This window comes from Macaca thibetana, chromosome 12, assembly GCF_024542745.1.
Source record: "Macaca thibetana thibetana isolate TM-01 chromosome 12, ASM2454274v1, whole genome shotgun sequence".
Classification (NCBI taxonomy): domain Eukaryota; kingdom Metazoa; phylum Chordata; class Mammalia; order Primates; family Cercopithecidae; genus Macaca; species Macaca thibetana.
The window spans coordinates 12,770,270-12,791,464 of record NC_065589.1 but is presented as its reverse complement, the minus strand read 5'-3'; the positions used below and the strand labels follow the sequence as shown (position 1 = coordinate 12,791,464).

Here is a 21,195-nt window from a genome sequence, read left to right as displayed (position 1 = left end):
ACCAGCATCATCATTAAGACACAGAACATTTCCATTACTCTAAAAAGGTCCTTCCTGATCCTTGTAGGTAATCCTCTCTCTCAATCTCTCTCTCTCTCTCTCTCATAAGGCCCTTGTCAATCACTGATCTGCTTTCTGTTGCTATTATGCCTATTTTAGAATTTCATATAAATAGAAGAATAACTGCTTTGGAAATGAACTCCATTTTCTTACAAATATTAGTAACTCATTCCTTTTCATTGCTGAGTGATATTCTTGCGGGTAAATGTTCCACAATCTGTTTATCCATTCTTGGTGGTAAGCTTTAAGAGGACCATACGGCCGGGCGCGGTGGCTCAAGCCTGTAATCCCAGCACTTTGGGAGGCCGAGAGGGGCGGATCACGAGGTCAGGAGATCGAGACCATCCTGGCTAACACGGTGAAACCCCGTCTCTACTAAAAAATACAAAAAAGTAGCCGGGTGAGGTGGCGGGCGCCTGTAGTCCCAGCTACTCGGGAGGCTGAGGCAGGAGAATGGCGTAAACCTGGGAGGCGGAGCTTGCAGTGAGCTGAGATCCGGCCACTGCACCCCAGCCTGGGCGGCAGAGCAAGACTCCGTCTCAAAAAAAAAAAAAAAAAAAAAAAAAAAAAAAAGAAAAAGAGGACCATACTAAGTTGCAGAGAAGTAGGGAAGGGAAGAACCAAAACAACAGACTAGATAGAAAAACATTTTTAATGGCTGTCATAATCATGCCACGATCATAAAACGACTGTGAGACTGTCGTAACTCCACTCCTGATAAAGTAGGAGAGATTACCTTAAACACATTGTGGTCTGAAAGACAATCTCACAGTAAAAGAGCTGCTATGTATAATGCTTTCTAGTGGAAAAGAGGTTATCATTATTTGCAACAGAATCGGAACCCAGGATAGACCATACTAGCTTTCACATCTCTATCTCTGCCCAAAACACTTGAACAGGGCAACACAACTTACGCAGTGAAAACTGATAACTGGTAACTTCTCAGCATATTTCAATAAACCAAGTCAAACTTTGGAAGGACTATATAAATTCCTTTTATGGATTATTCTTCCAAAAGTCTGAAACATTTTCAGAACATCAGAAATGGCAGAGACATTCATGGAGAAAGAAAAGTTCCAGTTTGAAGCAGTTGAGGAAGATCACTTTGTAGAAGATAAAGATAGATTACCCTTCTTTTGGCCATTTAGCAAACTGACTATGCTAGAACATACTATTCTTACACTTAAGACTATTTTTCAAAAACACTTTCAGATATAAAGTTAGATGATTCCTATTTTTCAGATACAAGAACATTTATTGACATTAAAGGTGCATAAGCTAGCCAACTACACAAATCCAAAGCTCATCTTGAAGCAAGCAAAACAGAGTATATTAAGAATATATCTTAACATGCATCTCGCAAGTTGTTAAAATTTTGCTTTACTGGTTCTAAACAAAAAACTTTAGAACTGACCATATAAAAATACAGTATTTTGTAGAATTGAAATTTCCTTGTATTCTGCTGATCAAGCAAGGAGTATTTAAATAGAGGAGAGGACACAGTTAAGTGTAAACCTACTGAACACCAATTAAAACACATATACATAGGTACATACACACACACACACACACACACACACTCACTCACACACACTCTCCTCTTTCCCAGGCTCTGTGATGCAGCAAAACTACATTCATCATTACCTTTATGACGCCACTCAACAAGAATGTCACTGGTCAGATTAATATACTCTTATCCCCAAGTTTTGTGTAATGAAGTTAGGCATAAATGTAGATGTACTCTTTTCCTCAAAATTCTTCACCTTATTATATTGGTATACGAATATATGCCCTTGTTCCTATAATCTTTAAACTTCTGGATAAAGATGAAACTGGCAGTTAGTATTGTCTGCCTAAAAATCCTAATTGTTCTGTTCTTCAATATAGACGTGTCTATAAAACAAACAAAAACAGGCTGAGCATGGTGGCTCATGTCTGTAATCCCAGCACTTTGGGAGGCCAAGGCCGGAGGATCACTTGAGGCCTAATTGAGACCAGCCTGGGCAACGCAGATCTTGTCTTCACAAGAAAACCAAACCAAAACAGCAAACAAAAAACACAGGCTGGATATTGTGGCTCATGCCTGCAATCCCAGCAATTTGGGAGGCTGAGGCTGGAGGAATGGGTGAGCCCAGGAGTTTGAGACCAGTATCAACAACACTGTAAGACCCTGTGTCTCTACAAAAAATAAATAAATAAAAATAAATTAGCTGGGCATGGTGATGCATGTCTATAGTTCCAGCGACTTAGGAAGCTGACGCGGGAGGATCCTTTAAGCCCAGGAGTCCAAGGCCACAGATGGCACCACTGCACTCCAGCCTGGGTGACAAAGCAAGACCTTGTGAAAGAAAAGGAAGAAAATGAAGGGACGGAGGAAAATAAAAAAAAAGAACATGTATTCCTAATTTTAAAAAAAACCCTGATTTATTCAAAGTTCAAGGTTTCAGTCTTCAAAGCAGCAGCAATTTGCAAGGTTTGGCTTTTGAAATGTGATATAATTAAAACTGTATGTATCCAGTTGCAAGCTTTGAATTTTTAAAACAATATTGTAAGAGAATCAGATTGAGGAGTGACAGTGACCTTAGATATTTTACTTACTGGACTCTTAGGTAAGAATAGTTAAGATGCTTTGGGGTACTTCCTACTTACATGATTTACTTTCCTTGTCTACTTGAAATTTTATAAATTTTAAAATGTATTTCTCATTACATTAGACTATTACTAAATGACTCCAATCTCATCATTTTGCAGGAGAAATGAGCTCAAGTAATATGTCTGCCTACTTAAAAGGAGTCACCAAAGGTAGGTCACTACCAATACTGGAATGGCTTTTACTCTGAGTTATGTTACGTTACTTAAAAATTCGAAATAGACAACTGAATAATAAATATTCGCTGTCATGTTTTTATGCTATCTTCCATTCTTACATGATCTATGTTAAAGGCATGTTAATCTTTCATATGGTAATCTGACATACACATATCAGACCTACTACACAGTCCCACTATGAAAATATAGTCTCCCCCACCAAGATGAAGTATTCTAACAATCAAATAAGTAAACTTTCCAGCTTCTTTAAGATTCCTTCTGTTATATAAGAAGTCAAAGCAAACATCAATATCAATATATTTGATAAGGCTATATAAAAATCAGGCAGGGATGAAGAGGTGAGGGAAGTTGATTTAAGATCTTCATTCCATAAATAATTATTCCATTCAAATAATTAGTGTTATCTTCCAACTTACATATGCATTTTAAAGTGACTTTAGAAGATCAAGTACACATACCTATTTTTAATGTACAGAAACTTTTTCTTAGCGCATTGCTTATTTATTTTTAAAGTTCTCTGGAGAGCTATCTCCTACCTCTTCTCCATGTGGTACCACTGGAAATGTCTTTTCCAACACATTCCTACTACTACACAAGAGGGTCAAACACCAATCCTCACCATCATCCCCCTTTTCTCTCCTCCAGCATACTGATTCATTCAAGGACAGGTATGTAACCCAAGGAAATCAGCGACTTCCTTAAATGTTGATATATAAAATGAATAGATATAATCCTCTTTTATTGTAAAGCGAGAGTCTCAGGGAGGTCACAAGATGTGAGACTGTCAGTGCTATCTTCATATGGCCTCCGGATCCAGCCAAGCCTGAAGCTAGGCATTCTCTTGGCTTTACCCATCATGTGAACGGATTTGCATTTCCATTTAATTTTGGTTGAATATCCACCACTAATCCCAAAATTCAGACCATAAGTCATTATTAGCATTTTTAGTCTAGAGCAGGTGTTGACAAACAGCAGCCTGTGGGACAAATTTGACTGGCAAACTGAGCCTCTCAAGCTATGAATGGTTTATACACTCCAGAGTCATAATAAGTGAAGAAGAATATGTGGCAAAGATTGTATGTGGTCAGCAAGGCCTAAAATAGTTACTATATGGCCATTTGAAGGAAATGGTTACTGACCCAGACTTTGAAGAAAAAAAAAAAAAAAAAACCACCTAAGAATTCACCCAGATTTCAAAAACTAGTTAAAACTCTCCAGAACAAAATAAATAAAACCTCTTTATATTTTAAAAGAATATAGTATACAAATTAATATCTTAAACAAGGGTAGATATCAAAAAAATTGCTACAAGTAATTTACATTTACAGGCATAGCAGGGCATGACTGATAGATCTTTAAAACACAAATGCCTGGCCAGGTGCAGCGGCTCACATCTGTAAGCCCAGCAGTTCAGAATACAGAGGCAGGAGGACTGCTGGAGGCCGGGAGTTTCAGACCAGCCTGGGCAGCATAGTTTCTACAAAAAACTAAGAAAAAAAGAAAAAAAATTAGCTGGGTGTGGTCACACAAGCCTATAGTCCCAGCTGCTCAGAAAGCGGAGGAAGGAGGATTGCTTGAGCAGTGAGCTTGATCACACCACTGCGTTCCAGCCTGGGTGACATATCCAGACCCTGTCTCTTTTTTTTCTAAAAAAGGTGGTTATTGTCTTGAGACGGAATTTACTCATGGAAAGATGCTGTGGACATCACTGAAATGACTAGAAAGGATTTAAAATATACATAAACTTAGTGATAAAGCAACAGCAGCAGCAGGGTTGGAAAAAAATTGACTCCAATTCTCAAAGAAGTTCTACTATAGATAAACTGCTATCAAACAGCATCCCATGCTCTATTGAAATCTTTCGTGGAAGCAGAAGTCAATCTTAACGATACAAACTTCATTGTTTTGAAACTGCCACAATCATACCAACTTTCAGCAACCACCACCCTGGTCAGTCAGCATCTATCAACACTGAGACAAGACCATCCACCAGCAAAAAGATTATGACTCGCTAAGACTCAGATGATCATTAGCAATTTTTAGCAATAAAGCATTTTTAACTAAGCCATGTACATTTTTTTTTTGACACAATGCTATTGCATGCTTACTAGATTACAGTATAGTGTAAGTACAACTTTTATGTGCATTGGGAAACAAAAAAATTCATGGAACTCACTTTACTGTGATTTTAATTTTATTGTGGTGGCTGGGAACAGAGTGCATAACATCTCCAAGATATGCCCATGTAACTATATTAACAGTTACTTTGGTAAAAATAAATTCAAAAAATGAAAAGTAATCTATGAGGTTATAAAAAGGAATCACAGACTTTTATTTTAAAATAACTCAGTAATAATAAGACAGATTTTGCAGATGAGATAAATCCCAAATGCAATTTTTAAAGCAAATTTTTATTTCCTAGTCAATGCACAGCCATTTCATGCACTGATTTGTCAATATGAATTACAAATATTGGAACTGTCCAAAGGTATTCATCTAAGCATTATTTATAGTAAGGAGAAACTAGAAAGGAGCTAGATGCCCAATAATAGGGAATAGTTAAATAAAACAGTATGGTAATTAAAATTGCAAGAAAACAGTTACTATTTAATGAGGATGTGAACACTTTGGCACTTTTACACGGCTGGTGGGAATTAAATTCATATATTTCTGAGTGCAATTTCAAAATATATGTCAATATCTAAAAAGAATATAACCAGTGACTTAACAAGGAAATAGTTGTGTAAATTACAAAGCTATACTTAATTAGGGTACATCCATATCTAGCCATCACAAATGATGTAATTTATAGTTATTTGAAAGGAAACCAGTCTACTACAAAGTGTTTAGACAAATAATGCACTTTTGTTTCTCCACAACAAAATAGTTGTATTACCTTGTTCTGTCATTCCGAAGATGAAATTTAATGTACATCAAATGTATATTTTAGAGAGCCTGGCACATAACAGGCACTTAAAAAGTAATGCCTACTGTCACGTACCACGAGATCATACTTTTGCATATGCCTAGCGAAGTGTCTCCCTTCTGGGTAAAGACAGAAGATTTAACACACATGCACTCACTTCTGTCTCCACATGAAATGCCACTAATACTCACTTCTGTCTCCACATGAAATGCCACTAATACAGCATTAAAACAATCTGAGACATAAATCTACAAGGATGAGAAGAATGGAGGACACTATCATTACAATACAATTTTAGGAGATGAAAACCAGAAATGCCAGGCTAAATGCACTGGGAAGTCCAGAAAACCGAAAGAAGAAAGCTGAGATTAACTACCAATTAAACTGACACCAGAGAAGCCCAAAAAGGCTCAGGATCTGATGATGCCAGATACCTCTAGGGCAGCATTGGGATTAAAACTGAAGATTGGCTGATAGGTTGCTTAGAAGGCATCAGATCCCCAGATCCCCTCCCACACTTGTACAGCTGGGTAACCATTCCTCTCCTGGTTCCAGCAAAAAACAAGACCTTTATTCTTTAGGAAGTGTTGCGGGAAGTCAGGGACCCCGAACGGAGGGACCGGCTGAAGCCATGCCAGAAGAACATAAATTGTGAAGATTTCATGGACACTTATCACTTCCCCAATCAATACCTTTGTGATTTCCTATGCCTGTCTTTAATCTCTTAATCCCATCATTTCAAAAGCTGAGGAGGATGTTTGTCGCCTCAGGACCCTGTGGTGATTGCGTTAACTGCACAAATTGTTTGTAGAGCATGTGTGTTTGAACAATATGAAATCTGGGCACCTTGAAAAAAGAACAGGATAACAGCTGTGTTCAGGGAACAAGGGAGATAAGACTTTAAACTCTGACTGCCGGTGAGCCGGATGGAACAGAGCCATATTTCTCTTCTTTCAAAAGGAAATAGGAGAAATATTGCTGAATTCTTTTTCTCAGCAAGGAACATCCCTGAGAAAGAGAATGCGCCCTGAGGGTAGGTCTATAAACGGCCCCTTCGGAGGTCGCGGTGGAAGCCGAAAGGATGAAATAAGCCCTGGTCTCCTGTAGTGCTCCCAGGCTTATTAGGACGAGGAAATTCCGGCCTAATAAATTTTGGTCAGACAGGTTGGCTGCTCTCAAACCATGTCTCCTGATAAGACGTTATCAATGACAACGCGTGTCCGAAACTTCAACAGCAATTTTAATTTTGCCCCATCCTGTGGTCCTGTGATCTTGCCCTGCCTCCACTTGCTTTGTGATATTTTATTACCTTGTGAAGCATGTGATCTCTGTGACCCACACCCTATTCATACACTCTGTCCCCTTTTGAAAATCGCTAATAAAAACTTGCTGGTTTTATTTCTCGGGGAGTATCACGGAACTTGCCGACATGTGATGTCTCCCCTGGACGCCCAGCTTTAAAATTTCTCTCTTTTGTACTCTTTCCCTTTATTTCTCAAACCAGCCGAGACGCTGAGGGAAACAGAAAAGAACCCACGTTAACTATTGGGGGCGGGTTCCCCAATAGAATATAGAAATCCTTGACTAAAGTACACAGTACAAATAGGTACACTATACCAAAAATAAGAGGGAGAGAAGGGAATCGAGTACAGACATACTGTCTGACAATATACATTATCCTGCCTCTGTCTGAGGCCTCTTCTCCCACTCGGCCCCCAGAACTCAGGAACTTAAGGTTTCACCTTAAGGTAGGAGTTTGAAACAATCTTCTCTGTGGAATTTTACCAGCTAAAGGAAAAAAGATCTAAAAATAATGATAAGAGGAAGTTTACAACAAAATGACCCAACCAATCACTAAACAATGAATCTTGGTCAAACCTCACTTATGTACTCAGAGCTTACAAAAGAGACTTTTGGTCTCGAATTATACTTGAGTATGAGGAGACAACCAGGAATTACCAGAATTACCAGAATATGAGGAAAGTTCCTAGCATGAAAGACAAAAACCAATCCAAAATTCAGGCCCCCCCCACACACAAAAAATACCTGAGATCACACAGGCAAAGAAAACTCACCATTAATGTCATCAAAAAAGAAATGCAATCATAAACCAAACACATGATTCTATACACAGGGAAATGAAAACAAAATCACCTCTTGGAAATAAAAGATGGCAAACATGGAGAAAAAAAGCAATTCAAGAGAAAAGTTGGAAGATGAAGTAGAAATCTACCAGAAACAGAACAAAAAAGGAAAGCAATGTCAAACAGTAAGATCAAGACCATTTAAGAGGACAAGCACTCAATAGAAAATCAAGAAAGAGAAAAGAAACAAGTACAGGGTAACCAACAGTCCCAGTTTGCCTAGGACTATCCTGGTTTTAGAGCTGTAAGTCCTGAGTCTTCAGAATGCCCCAGATCCAGAGAAAGAAAAACCAGCTGGTCACTTTATCAAGGAATAAATCAGAAATAGGAACAGTGCCAATATTGAAAGATGGAAGACACTATGTAATTCTTCAAAATTCTGAAGGAAAGTAATTCCCAACCCAGAACTCTATATTCGCCAATCTGTCAAGTAAGTATCAAGGTGGTATGATACGTTTTCAGACATCTAAATTTTGAAAAAATTAATTTTAAATTATTAATATCTCATAAATACCTTTCCTTAGATTCAAGAAGAAATATTCCACCAAAATAAGAAACCAAGAAAGATGACATGAAATCTAGAAAAGGGAAACTAAAAAGACTGAAGCAAATTCCAAGGCTAAAGCAGTATAACCAGGCGCAATGAACAACCATCCAGAGGCCTCACTTCTTCAGGAAGATGAAGCAAATGCATGTAGACAGCTTGAGAAAAGATGATGACAATTAGGAGGGTGGAGTTTGAGTAAGTTCATGGGAAAGTACGGAAAACACAAAAAGGAATTTAAAATTCAAGAAAAGCAAAAATGTGTGAGAAAGGAAATGTTCCTACATGGCTCAGTGTAAGTGATATTTAGGATGATACAATAAACCCTGCGTGCTGATCATAATGGGAAGACGGTAAGTACGTAACAGTATGTGTTCAGTAGGTGAACGGGGTGGGGTAAGGTTAGAATGCAAAATCTTCATTTTCCACAAGGGGAACACAACAGGGATCAAAGAGTTGGGGGTGGGGGAGAAGAATCAACAAAGAGACACATAAAAGCACATAATCTAGACATTAAAACATCAAAATAATCAGCTATAGAAAAGTGCACAGTGGCAGAAAAACTGCTTTAAAAAAAATAAATAATAGATCTGGCCAGGCATAGTGGCTCATGCCTATAATCCAAGCACTTTGGGAGGCCTAGATAGGAGGATTGCTTGAGTCCAGGAGTTTGAGACGAGCCTAAGCAACATAGTGAGACTTCATCTCTACAAGAAAAAATCTTTTTTAAAAAATTAGCCGGGTATGGTGGCATGTGCCTGTGGTCCCAGCTACCCGGGGTGCTGAGGTGGGAAGACTGCTTGAATCTTTCGAGATCAAGGCTGCAGTAAGCTATGATTATCTTCTTGAAGAAGAAAAAAAAAAATCTTATATAACTCTTTCACTTTACACTGCAAATAAGTGGTGATAAATATAAAGTGAAAAATTTTGGCATGATACACACCAAAAAAAAAAAAAAAAAAAAAAAGGTAGCCCTTGGTGAATGAAATTAAAAATGATTTTATATTTTTCTTCTTTGTATATTTTGGTACTTTCTGGATTATTTTTAACTAACATATCAGAATCAGAGTGTCAAAACCATTCCAGAATACAGGTAAGAACATAAAGGGCAATTACTAATGTAAGCTGAGTAAAACATAATTTGGCTAATTTAATTCTTATTTTGACCTTGTATACAGAAATATATAACATGATCATTTATAATTTTCAAACAACATAATACGAAGCAAAGCCTTCTTAACAAAGAAGTCAGTGCTGTATTTACCATTAAATGATCTCTTTTTTAAATCTGGCAACCTCTTTTTAAAGTTTTTTTAAAGCCTCAAAAACACTAGGATTATTTGTTAGTAATTTTTCAAAGCAGTCACATATTGGAACTTGTAACTTTTAAGTTGCTAAATTACTTTAATAGCTGCCTTGTAAGATGGAAAACTGACACTCAAAACCCTTTTCCTTTTAAGCTCCCTGCCCAACTCTTCACGTATCTAACTTAAATTCGTCTCTCCTGCTCAACTCATTCTTATTTCCTCCCTCCATGCGCAAAGCACTATGTCTTCCTCATCTAATCAGAATCTCCTTTCTAGAATTTGGCTTTTGCCTGGTTCTTCTCTACGTCTGATAAAAACCACAAGCTATATGCAAGTCATCAGGAGAATATGAAACTCAAGACAAAAGTAAGCTGTTAACTCCTGCTATGTTATTAATAATGTGCACATGACGCCCACTTTAAATAACAGAGAGTAAAGTAGATCTTCAATAGAAACATCAGTCTGGAAATAGAAGTTGTTCTATAAACAGGTTCCATAATTACTCAGATTTTGATCACCAATTGTTTCCTGTAATTCTATACCATCATCATCTACTCACTTTGAAATTATTGCAAAATTTTTTTAAAAATCATTAAAAATTGTTACATAACATTCTTCTTTCTGGGGTACTCTGGAGACTTTTACCAAGTAACACAGAATGACCTTTGTCTCAGAGCTGTTTTGATGAGATACAGCCGGCAAGCAGCAACGCTTCAGGAAGTCTGTCACTAAAGTAGTGGTTTCACTAGATCTTCTGCCAGCTCTAGTGCCCTCGCCGGGAACTTGTTCATTGGCCTACCAACAATTGACTAAGCAGCACAATAACAAGGTCTTCCTGTTTAAGCTTCCCCACTAAATGTATTATATCATTTCCTGAGTGTATTCCATGAACCACTGCTGGTTCCCAAATAACAGTTGGTCAAATTAATTTGCAAATTATTGGGTTAAGAAGTTACTGCAAGTCTTCCCACAGCTTACAATATATTTCTGCTTATCTAGAATCTCCTTGAATAATACTTGAACATGGGGAACGGTTCTTCCACAAAGTATCTTAAAAATACTGTTGTTCCTACAATTTTTAAACCATTTCCTTTACTATGACGCTCTCCTACTGACCAATTATGTCTTAGAATAACTCTTTACCTGAGGAAACACATCACATTCAAACTAATAGGTTCAATTCTTAAAAACTGGAAGAAAACAAAGGATATCCAAAATAAAATAAAATAACCTACCCAATATGAAATTTCTCACAATGGTCTACTCTATTTTTAATATAATTTTTAGATTTTTATTCTACTAAGATTTGTATTAATCAGAAGCCCATCTCTCAACTTCCATCTACCCACTGAATCTAATTCTGGCCTCTGGATTAATGTTAAAACAAAAAACCCTGATACATACAAAAGCCCTTTAAATACGTGACCTGGCCAGGCGAGGCGGCCAGATCACCTGAGGTCAGGAGGTCAAGACCAGCCTGGCCAATATGGCAAAACCCCGTCTCTACTATAAATACAAAAATTAGCCAGGTGTGGTGGCAGGCACCTGTGAATCCCAGTTACTTGGAAGGCTGAGACACGAGAATCACTTGAACCCAGGAGGGGGAGGTTGCAGTGAGACTAGATCACACCACTGCACTCCAGACTTGGGTGACAAGAATGAGACTCCGACTCAAAAAAATGAAATAAATACGTACATACATGACCATAACTCGTACTTCAACATTACATGGTACATTACAACATGTTGCTGCATTCTATGGCACTTTAGATTTTCAAAGTTGTTTTCACATATAATCTTTCATTTATGCTTCGCAAGGAGGAATCTTATTATTTTGCAAATAAGATTAGGAATAAGGTTGGCATCATAACTACAGCTGAATGATTTGCCCAACCTCACAATGAGGAGATATTTTTTAAAGCAATGTACATGCATTAATAGACATTTTTGTTTTCATTTATGTTGATGTATCCATTTATACAGGTTACATTTTTCTTTATATATAAAATTATGCAATTTTATTTGTATATATATATTCCTAGTTTTGACTTTCTTTTATAAATTTAAGGGGTACAAGTGCAATTTCGTTATATGGATATATTGCTTACTGGCAAAGTCTGGGCTTTTGGTATTAACCATCATCCAAATAATGTATATTACAGCCATGAGGTAATTTCTCATCCTTCGTCTCCTTCCCAGTCTATGGCCACGTGAACACATTATTTAGTTCCAACTTACAAATGACAACATGTGGTATTTGATTTTCAGGAGATAAAAAAACTCTAAGTCTGGTGTTCCAAATGTAACAGCTACCTTAAAATTGACCAATGGCCAGGACTTACTGATCCCCCATTCTCAAAATGCTTTGAATATGTTTTCTGCCTTAAGATATTCACCTTTCAGTTGTACACCCTAAATTTTGTGATGCATCCTGTGCACTAAGCACTATGCTAAGTCTTCTAATGTTTTCATTTATTCCTCAAATAGCTATTATGCCCATTTTACAAAGAAAAAGTTACAAACTTTCCCACAGTTACCAGCTGAAAAAATGGCAGAACTAAGATTTGAATCCGACATTTTTGGCTCTACTCCTCAAAATACCATTACTTGAAACCCAGAGACAATCATAAAATACCACATTTTGCCCCTATATCCTTAAGAAACGTTACCTGCCAATTAATTCTACTGTAAACTCTTTCCTGAAGTGACACATTTAATCATGCCTAAAATGCACAATGCCTTGTTTTGACTTCAAGAAACCTTCCCAGACTGAGCTTGCCTAATCTGTTCGCCCCTATGCATTCTCTTCTCAAGGCCAATTTTTGGGATCAAATGGCCTGGGTTTTAACTCGGCTTTATCATTTCTTAGTTCTGTGACCCTAGACAGGTAACTTGACTAATGATCCAGAGTTTCCTCACCTGTAAGCTGGGAATAAAAATACCTGCCACACAAAGGCTGGGGGCAGTGGCTCATGCCTGTAATCCCAGCATTCTGGGAAGCCGCGGGGGGTGGATCACTTGAGGTCAGGCATTCAAGACCAGCCTGGTCAACATGGTGAAACCCCATCTCCATACTAAAAACACAAAAAGTTAGCCGGGCGTGGTGGCACATGCCTATAATCCCAGTTACTTGGGAGCCTGAGATAGGAGAATCACTTGAACCCAGCAGGCAGAAATTGCAGTAAGCTGAGATTGTGCCACTGCATTCCAGCCTGGGCAACACAGGAAGACTCCATCTTAAAACAAACAAACAAACAAAAACAAAAAACAACAACTTGCTACACAAGACCGATGAGGAACAAATAAGATGACTCACGTAAGGTATTCAGAACAACTGTCAGGCACTTAAAAGCACAGTAAATATATGCTACTTTGTTTTGAAATGTTTTCATTTATTTGAAAACCAGCAAATACATAGCGAATGATATGGTATGAATCCTTGGGTTCACATAGTATTCACCTCTAAATTTAATCAATACTACCAATGAACGACCAAATAAAATTTCACTTCCTCTAGAGTCTTAGTTATCTCCAAATGGCCCAATTATGTTACAACAGTAAAACACAGAAACATGGGTTAAGAAAAGAAAAAGAAAATGCTTCATTCAAGGTCATACATACCCCCATCTTCAAATCCTAACTCTGCCAAGTATGAGGTATACTACTCAGAGAAGTTACTTCATCTCCTCGGAATGCATTTCCTTGATAACTATCCTAAGCTGGGCATGGTGGCTCACGCCTGTAATTCCAGCACTTTGGAAGGCTGAGCTGGGCAGATCACCTGAGGTCAGGAGTTCGAGACCAGCCTGGTCAATATGGCGAAACCCTGTCTCTACTAAAAATACAAAACTTAGCCAAACACGGTGGCACGCACCTGTAATCTCAGCTACTTGGGAGGCTGAGGCACGAGAATTGCTTGAACCTGGGAGGCAGAGGTTGCAGTGAGCCAACTGCAAGACTCTGTCTATGGGAAAAAAAATTTAAAAAGTATCCTGAAGTACCATTTTTTTTTAAAAGAAAATGTAGCTGCATATGTAAAATACCTGGCACTTATTTTATGCTAAACAAACGCTGGTTCCATTCTCTTGTTTCAACAGCTTAGGCTACGATGAGAGATCAGAACTGGGATAGTGGCAGTGAAAATGGAAAAGTGATATAATAGTGACAATAGAACACACAGATACTGTGAAAGTAAATGAAATAATGGTGAAATGAGTTTTAAAATACTAAATTAGTTTGTGACTATGTGCTGAGCAGGCTTAATGGAATTATCTGGATTGGTTTTTATGAAACCAGCAGCATAATGACACTGAGTTGGGTTTTCTTTTAAAAATCGTGTTAACAGACTATATAAAGAAAAGAAAGCTGATCTCTACAAAGGACCAAGGCCATGACACTCAAGTACAATCTGCTATTGCCTGGCCCTAGAACCCTCTTACATATAAGAGCTTTAAGAGATGAGTTCTTCAAGTGAGGCACACTGGAAGGCAGAAGGAGGAGTGAATCCTAAACAGCTTGCTATAAACTCAACCTGGCCCACTGGCTATGAATATTACATAGCTACTACAATGGACAGACAGACACAAAACACAGGGAGGAAAGGCAGTATAAAAGCTGGCATAAATACCTCCAATTATCGATAAAGCCTTGGAAGGACAAATAGTTGGTTGTCCTTTTAACTTGGACCTTTTTTTCCTTCTCACTTCAAGATACTGATCTAGCCTATCTTAATCCTTTAAACTTAAAACATTTTATATAGATGTACTGCATATTTAAAATACCAAAACAGAACAAAGTTCAATCTAAAAGATGTTACTTCACTAACCTATCATACAGGTTAAACATAAAATTTTTTATATAGTACCTACTATTAATAGTATTCTTGTCATTTTAGTTAATGTGTGAATCAATCAAAAGTAGTTTTACATTGCAGTGTTAAATTAAACAGAGCTAACAGCTCCGATTCAATATTAAGTTAGGCTGATTCAATATGAGCTATACTTTGACAAGAATGCTAGTAAACACTATATATAATCCTCTTAAGCCAAGAAAACATTATAGTCCTACCCAAATGTAGATCTAAAATCAATCAAACGCCTGTAATCCCTGCATCGAGGCGGGCGGATCAGAGGTCAGAACGAGATGCTTAAAAGTCTCTACTAAAATACAAGCTTCCCCTACTCCGGATTAGGAGAATGGCGCGAACCCGGGAGGCGGAGTATTATGAAAGTTAAGTACTTAAAATAAAAATTGTAGATAAAGTGCAAGCTTCCTAATTAGGTATTATATTAGTCCTTTTGTCCTATTTGTCCTCTATAGATTTCTCGAATAGAAATAAGGAAAGAAGGCTGGGCACAGTGGCTCACGCCTATAATCCCAACACTTTGGGAGGCCGGGGCAGGTGGATCACTTGAGGTCAGGAGTTCGAGACCAGCCTGGCCAACATAGTGAAATTCCCTCTCTACAAAAATTAGCTGGGTGTGGTGGCGCACACTTGGTATCCCAGCTACTCAGGAGACTGAGACAGGAGAATTGCTTGAACCCAGGAGACGGAGGTTGCAATAAGCCAAGATCGCACCACTACTCCATACTGGGCAACAGAGCGAGACTCCGTCTCAAAAGAAAAAAAAAAAAAAAAAAGAAGGAAAGAAAAGAAAAACACTAGCATTCCCCAGATGAGCAGTTGGCTCCCTGAAGAAGTCTTTTGGTAAAGAGAGAGGGAGAAGAGTTCCTGGATATCTCCAAAACTGACTCATGAAGGAAAGCACATAACTCTATGTTTCTTCCACCTACTTGGTTTCTTTGCTTGAATGTATTCTCAAAACACAAATTCTTTCTACTCCACTGTAAACTTTAAGAGAGCAATATTCTTTCTCACTCACTTAGGACACAGAGTAGTGTATATAAGAGTAGTGAAACGTAAGTATTCATCTTTAGACAAAACTCTTTAAAGACCATGAGATATTACATATGAATAAGGTTTAATTTATATTGAGGTATATTTATTATAATAACATTTCATTGTATCTACACATCAAGAATATCTAATATAAAAAAATACATATTTGGCCAGGCATGGTAGCTCACACGTGTAATCTCAACACTTTGGGAGGTCGAGGCAAGCAGATAACTTGAGGTCAGAAGTTTGAGACCAACCTGGCCAACATAGTGAAACCCCATCTCTACTAAAAACACAAAAATTACCCAAGCGTGATGTGCACACTTGTAATCCCAGTTACTCTGGAGGCCAAGGCAGGAGGATCGCTTGAGCCCAGGAGGTGGAAGTTGCAGTGAGCCAAGACTGCGCCACTGCACTCCAGCCTAGGCAACAGAGTGAGACTCCATCTAAAAAAGCATAGATAAATTTGATTTCCGATCATGGTAACTCATAACTAAAAACAACAACTCCTAACTAAATGATAATTCTGTATGTGGTATAGAAGAAAATCCAACTTTATGTCCCATCCTGATATTAGGAAATCGATGAAGTAGGAGATGCAGCGAGGACCAATAAAGATACAGACACTAAAATGTGATGGTTTCGTAATAACAGGAAGGCAGTATTCCTTACCTGTCTCCATAAAACTAAATGTAGTAACAGTTATTACATGCTGTCATGTACTTAATTATATGGACAGTAATAAATCTAAGATTATCTAAGACGGGGGGAAAAACCCCTTAACTTTAAAGCATAATTGCTTTTGACAAACCAAGAGAAATGTTCTTTAATTAAAGAAAAAGACCTTTTTGTAAACTTACTTGCTAATTTGGCCTGTAATCCAGAAGGTCCAGGTTTTGATGTCTCTGACTTAGAAGACCCTGGAAGAGACAGTTTTGTTTTAGGAAGGCTAACTTTAGGGCTGAAACGAGCAGCCCAATCAAATTTTGAAGAGCCACCAGTTTTACTCTGTTCCTTTTCCCTGCTACTTCTTCTGGGGCTGGGACTGGATGCTGAACGGGAACGCCTGGCCTTGTTCTGATCTTTTCCTTGTTTCACTCTGGCACCCGGTGGTACAGTGGAGGAGGCCGAGGCTACAGCAGAAGACGAGGAGGAAGTAGAGGCAGCAGAAGAAGAATCAGTGATGGTGCTACACCCAGCTTTGGCTGAGGTGGCTGATTTTGAAGCCAGCTTGGTAGGTTTGGCAGATCTCTCTTCTGCACCAGTTGATTCCGACCCGGAGCCACTCTTTACACAAGAACTCTCTGTCCTTTTTCTTTTCTGACTCCGTGAACCGCCAGTGGCCCCACTCTTTCTGGTATGAGCCTTGCTTGTTGATGGTGATTGTGCAGACTTCAGTTGTTGCTCCTGGTCTAAATGTCTCTTCTTTGACTTACTATGTGGCTTATTTGTTTCTGAGGGAGATTCAGTATGCTGAAGTGCTTTTGGTTTTTTTGCAGAGCTAGGAGAATTGGTCCTGTTGTAGTCTGGACTAGCACTGCGTTTCACTCCTCGAGAATTGTCTTTCTTAGGCACCTGCCCCGTTTTTTGTCTTTCTGAAGTATTGGCTCTGTCTGGATCCTCTGGTTGTGGAACTATCACAGCAGATGATGAACTGCAGCTTCTAAGAGGTTAGATAAGAAAACAGTTAATACCAGCCTGTCATATTTACAACTGTCATACATAATGCTTTCAAAAAATAAAGAACGAGTATGTTCCTACTAAGTCCAGTATTAAACATAGGTTTTCAGATGGTTCAAATCTGTAAAACGAAACAAAAGAACAAAACAAAGGCAGATGTGACTTTGGATAGTAAAATATCTGATTAGAAGATAAGGGTGTTCTTTAGCCCAAAGATTACTGACACTAACACTCCTAATCACAAAACAAGAGTTAAGATTACAAGAAAAACAACACTTAATTGTTCAGTACCAGAGGAAGCCAGAATATTGATGCCTTATTCACAAACAAAACTGCTTTGTCAAAGCTTAGAAGAAATAAGCATTAACATACATACTTTCAAAATGAAGGTTAGAGGTTTTTATACTGTAGTACTATCAAATCTTCAGTTAACATTGCTTTCCAAAGACTCTTACCAATTAGATCTTAAGAATCACTGACCTAAACCTAAATTATGGCTCTGACAATAAAAACTTAAAAAAAAAATTTTAAAATAAAAAGAAATAAAATATGGCCACAATGGTTTGTTAAGCAAAGGGGGAATCTTATATCCAAACAAAAATATCATTTTATCATTGACAAACTCATTATCTAGGGTATACTGCACTAATCACTGCAAAGGTGATAAACTGTCAATCCTAAAAGTTACTCTTAGAGAATAATGAAAATATGTATCATAACGTTTTAGAATAACCTCAAGTTTTTAATATTATGCAATGATTCGAATGCAAATAATTCTGCCTTGAAAATGTATAAGCAACATGAAGATTTACCTTTTAGAAAGGTGTCCCCTTGACAGTTCAGAAGTAGTATTAGACTGCACTTTGGGTGCCTTAGAATTAGATTTTCTACTCTCAGGAGGGCTATATCCCTTATGTTTTGCCTGCCCTAAATGTGACCTGTCAGCAGAAAATCAAAACAGAAATCTATCAGGAAACTGAGATGCAAATACAATACTGAAAGTGAAATATTTTTATATATTTTTTAAAGCTTCCCACAATTCATTGTTGACCCTACCCTTTTTCCAAATATTTAAATTTTAATTATTACTCTACCAAATAATCTGGCAAAAAGAAGTTGCCTCTTAGAACCAACCCCCCTCCCCAATACCGAAGAGTTTATTATCACCAGTAGTCATAATTGCACAGAGTTGTTATGGTTGCTTAAGCAGTAACACATTTTTCAGCAATTTTAGTGCAGATATTCAAATATGCTACATTTTAACAAAAAGTAAATTTAGACTTTAGATCTAAACACTACTTTTAATACATAATGTGACTGTAACGGCTTTAAAAGCTTACGGAAAAGACAATTGATGATTCCCACACTGATACTGATTTCCAATTCGTACATTAAAATTCAGGTAAACACAGTAAATGCAGAGACAGGAAAACCAATTCTCAAACTGATTTTATACAGAAAATCATTTCAAGCACTAAACAATAAACCAACCTACATGAAATCAATATAGTGATACTTGCTAAAACTTTAAAGTACTTGTAAACAGAAAGAACACAAAAAAGTCCTGGAGAAATATGGAATTTACCACAAAAGTTCCAAAAAACATTCAAATAATTCCATGATTGATGTGGTACATCATATTTACAATAAATCAAATCCTTACACCAGCACGGTTCTAAAAGCAAGTTTGAGGAACATGAAAAAACTGATTTCAGTTAGATTAGTTTTTAGACCTTGGGGAATGGTTACATGAGATTTACATAAGCAATAAAAAACAAACATACGTTTATATCCAGAAAACTGCTGTCATTCAGGTGAGATATTAATGTAATAAATGCAATTTATGTAATTCATAGCTGATGTCCACCTTCCACATAAGAGCATATACTAATGAAAATTTAGAAAAAAGTTTCATTAACACCAAATTTACTTGTTAAAAAAAGTTTAAGGCTTTTATTCCAAACACCATCTCAAAAGAACTTAGAAATGAGTCACTAAAAACATCACAAAATAATTCTAACTCAATCTTTAAGGATGCCATAAATTTCTTAAGATATCATACAAGTACAACCATCTGTTCCAAAAGAGGACCTAAGGTTTCTCTTTTCTGTATCATTCCTTCTTCCATCTTTCCAGAATTCATGAAAAGAGTCTTAAAAGAAGGTAAGAAATTAGCTTCTTAAGAAAGGAAATAGTTCCTGGATCCCTCATATCATTTTTATTTTCAAGGTTCTAATGTGAAAGTAATAGTATTTTCTAAATACTTATTAAAATAGACGAATTTCTTAAAAAAAAATTCTAGGTGAGCCTTTCAAGTGTATTAGTCTTCACTTTTAGTAATGAAGGGACACATATACTTCAAGAAGCACATTTTCTAAAGTTGTAGCTAAGCTGAAATTCGTAAGTTTTTTTAATACATTGTGTTTTTGTTGTTGCTGTTTTATTTTTTTATTTTTTGGTGTTTCAGAAAGGGTCTTGCTCTGTCACTGAGGCTGGATCACGTGATTTTCCTGCCTCATATACATTGGGATTAATTTTAGTTTTTCCTATTCTCCCATTGCAGACTAAAATTTTGCTTAACCAATGAGTTTCTTATTAGATTTAATTTCTAAGAGTTGCTTTTGTTTTTGTTATATTTCTACCAACAGATCTCAGAGTTCAACTCTTTTTTCTTCAGAAATGAGACTATTTTTGAAAGCATTCCATAGTTATTCTAAAAAGGTATAACATTCTGTTTTTTGCGTATGGAATTTAACAGCTACAGGAAATATAAATTATGTCATTCAGGTCCTCCACATTCTTATTTTCTTAAAGATTGTTGCAGACTGCTGTTTTAATTAAAACACGTTTTCTACTTTATTTCATTTTATAATTTAAAATATACCTTGTTGCATTCCTTGATAATTAAACAACTCATTTTAAAAGAAAACTACATACATTCAAAGCTAGACAACTCTGTGAAAAATAAATGCGCAAAACAATTAAAAATTCAGATTCCTTCCATTTGTCATCAGAAACTGGCCCATATGAAACTAAAGGTGAGGGCTGGGGCCGCAGCCCTCCTCTAACTCAAATAAATTGCTCTGTTGACTTGTATACAGCTTACGTCAGATCCACCTAATGATACTCCTGTGTTATTTCTCATGCCCTTACTAATACCTTCAATGAACTTAAGAACTTAGCAGGTAAACTCTCTATATTATACCACAAAAAAGTAAACAGTATCCAAATCATTTAGAAAACCAAGGCTCACAAAACTGGTTTAAATTCAACAATGCCCAGCCGGGCACGGTGGCTTACTCCTGTAATCCCAGTACTTTGGGAGGAAGAGGCGGGTGGATCATGAGGTCAGGAGTTCAAGACCAGCCTGGCCAAGACAGTGAAACTCGGTCTCTAATAAAAACAACAAAAATTAGCTGGGCATGGTGGCATGTGCCTGTAGTCTCAGCTACCTGGGAGGCTGAGGCAGAAGAATCGCTTGAACCCGGGAGGCAGAGGTTGCAGTGAGAAGCGATTGCGTCACTGTACTGCAGCCTGGGCGATAGGGCGAGACTCGTCTCAAAAAATAAAATAAAATAAAATAAAATCAACCATGCCCACACTGATCTTACCTAAAATTATTTTAAAGTGTGATATTCTCACTGAGGACTGTTTAAAAAGTATATTTTAAACATATAAAATATTGATCTTTAACTGTCCCTTCTGCCTATCTGTTTAGCCTATGGGACTTAATACATTTTCCATAAAAGAAGGGTAAATATTTTCAGCTTCCTGGGCAATACTGTATGTCAAAAAAACAGGTACAG

The 21,195-nt window shown here is 37.3% G+C and overlaps 2 protein-coding genes across 29 annotated transcripts in view; one reads left to right on the top strand and one right to left on the bottom strand.

Moving 5' to 3' along the window:
- Positions 1-21,195, top strand: part of FBXO36 (F-box protein 36) — a 451,851-nt gene that overhangs the window by 283,181 nt on the left and 147,475 nt on the right. The gene's annotated exons all lie outside the window — the stretch shown is intronic.
- TRIP12 (thyroid hormone receptor interactor 12) overlaps positions 1-21,195 on the bottom strand; it is a 153,700-nt gene that overhangs the window by 71,879 nt on the left and 60,626 nt on the right. For 17 of the 28 annotated variants that reach the window (XM_050751051.1, XM_050751053.1, XM_050751052.1 and 14 more), the window contains exons 3-4: positions 18,202-18,327; positions 16,570-17,372 (exon numbers count right to left, since the gene is read on the bottom strand). In XM_050751051.1, the coding sequence (XP_050607008.1) occupies positions 16,570-17,372; positions 18,202-18,327 (929 nt within the window). The remainder of the gene's footprint in view (positions 1-16,569; positions 17,373-18,201; positions 18,328-21,195) is intronic. The other 11 variants (XM_050751071.1, XM_050751068.1, XM_050751072.1 and 8 more) reach the window with 2 other exon arrangements.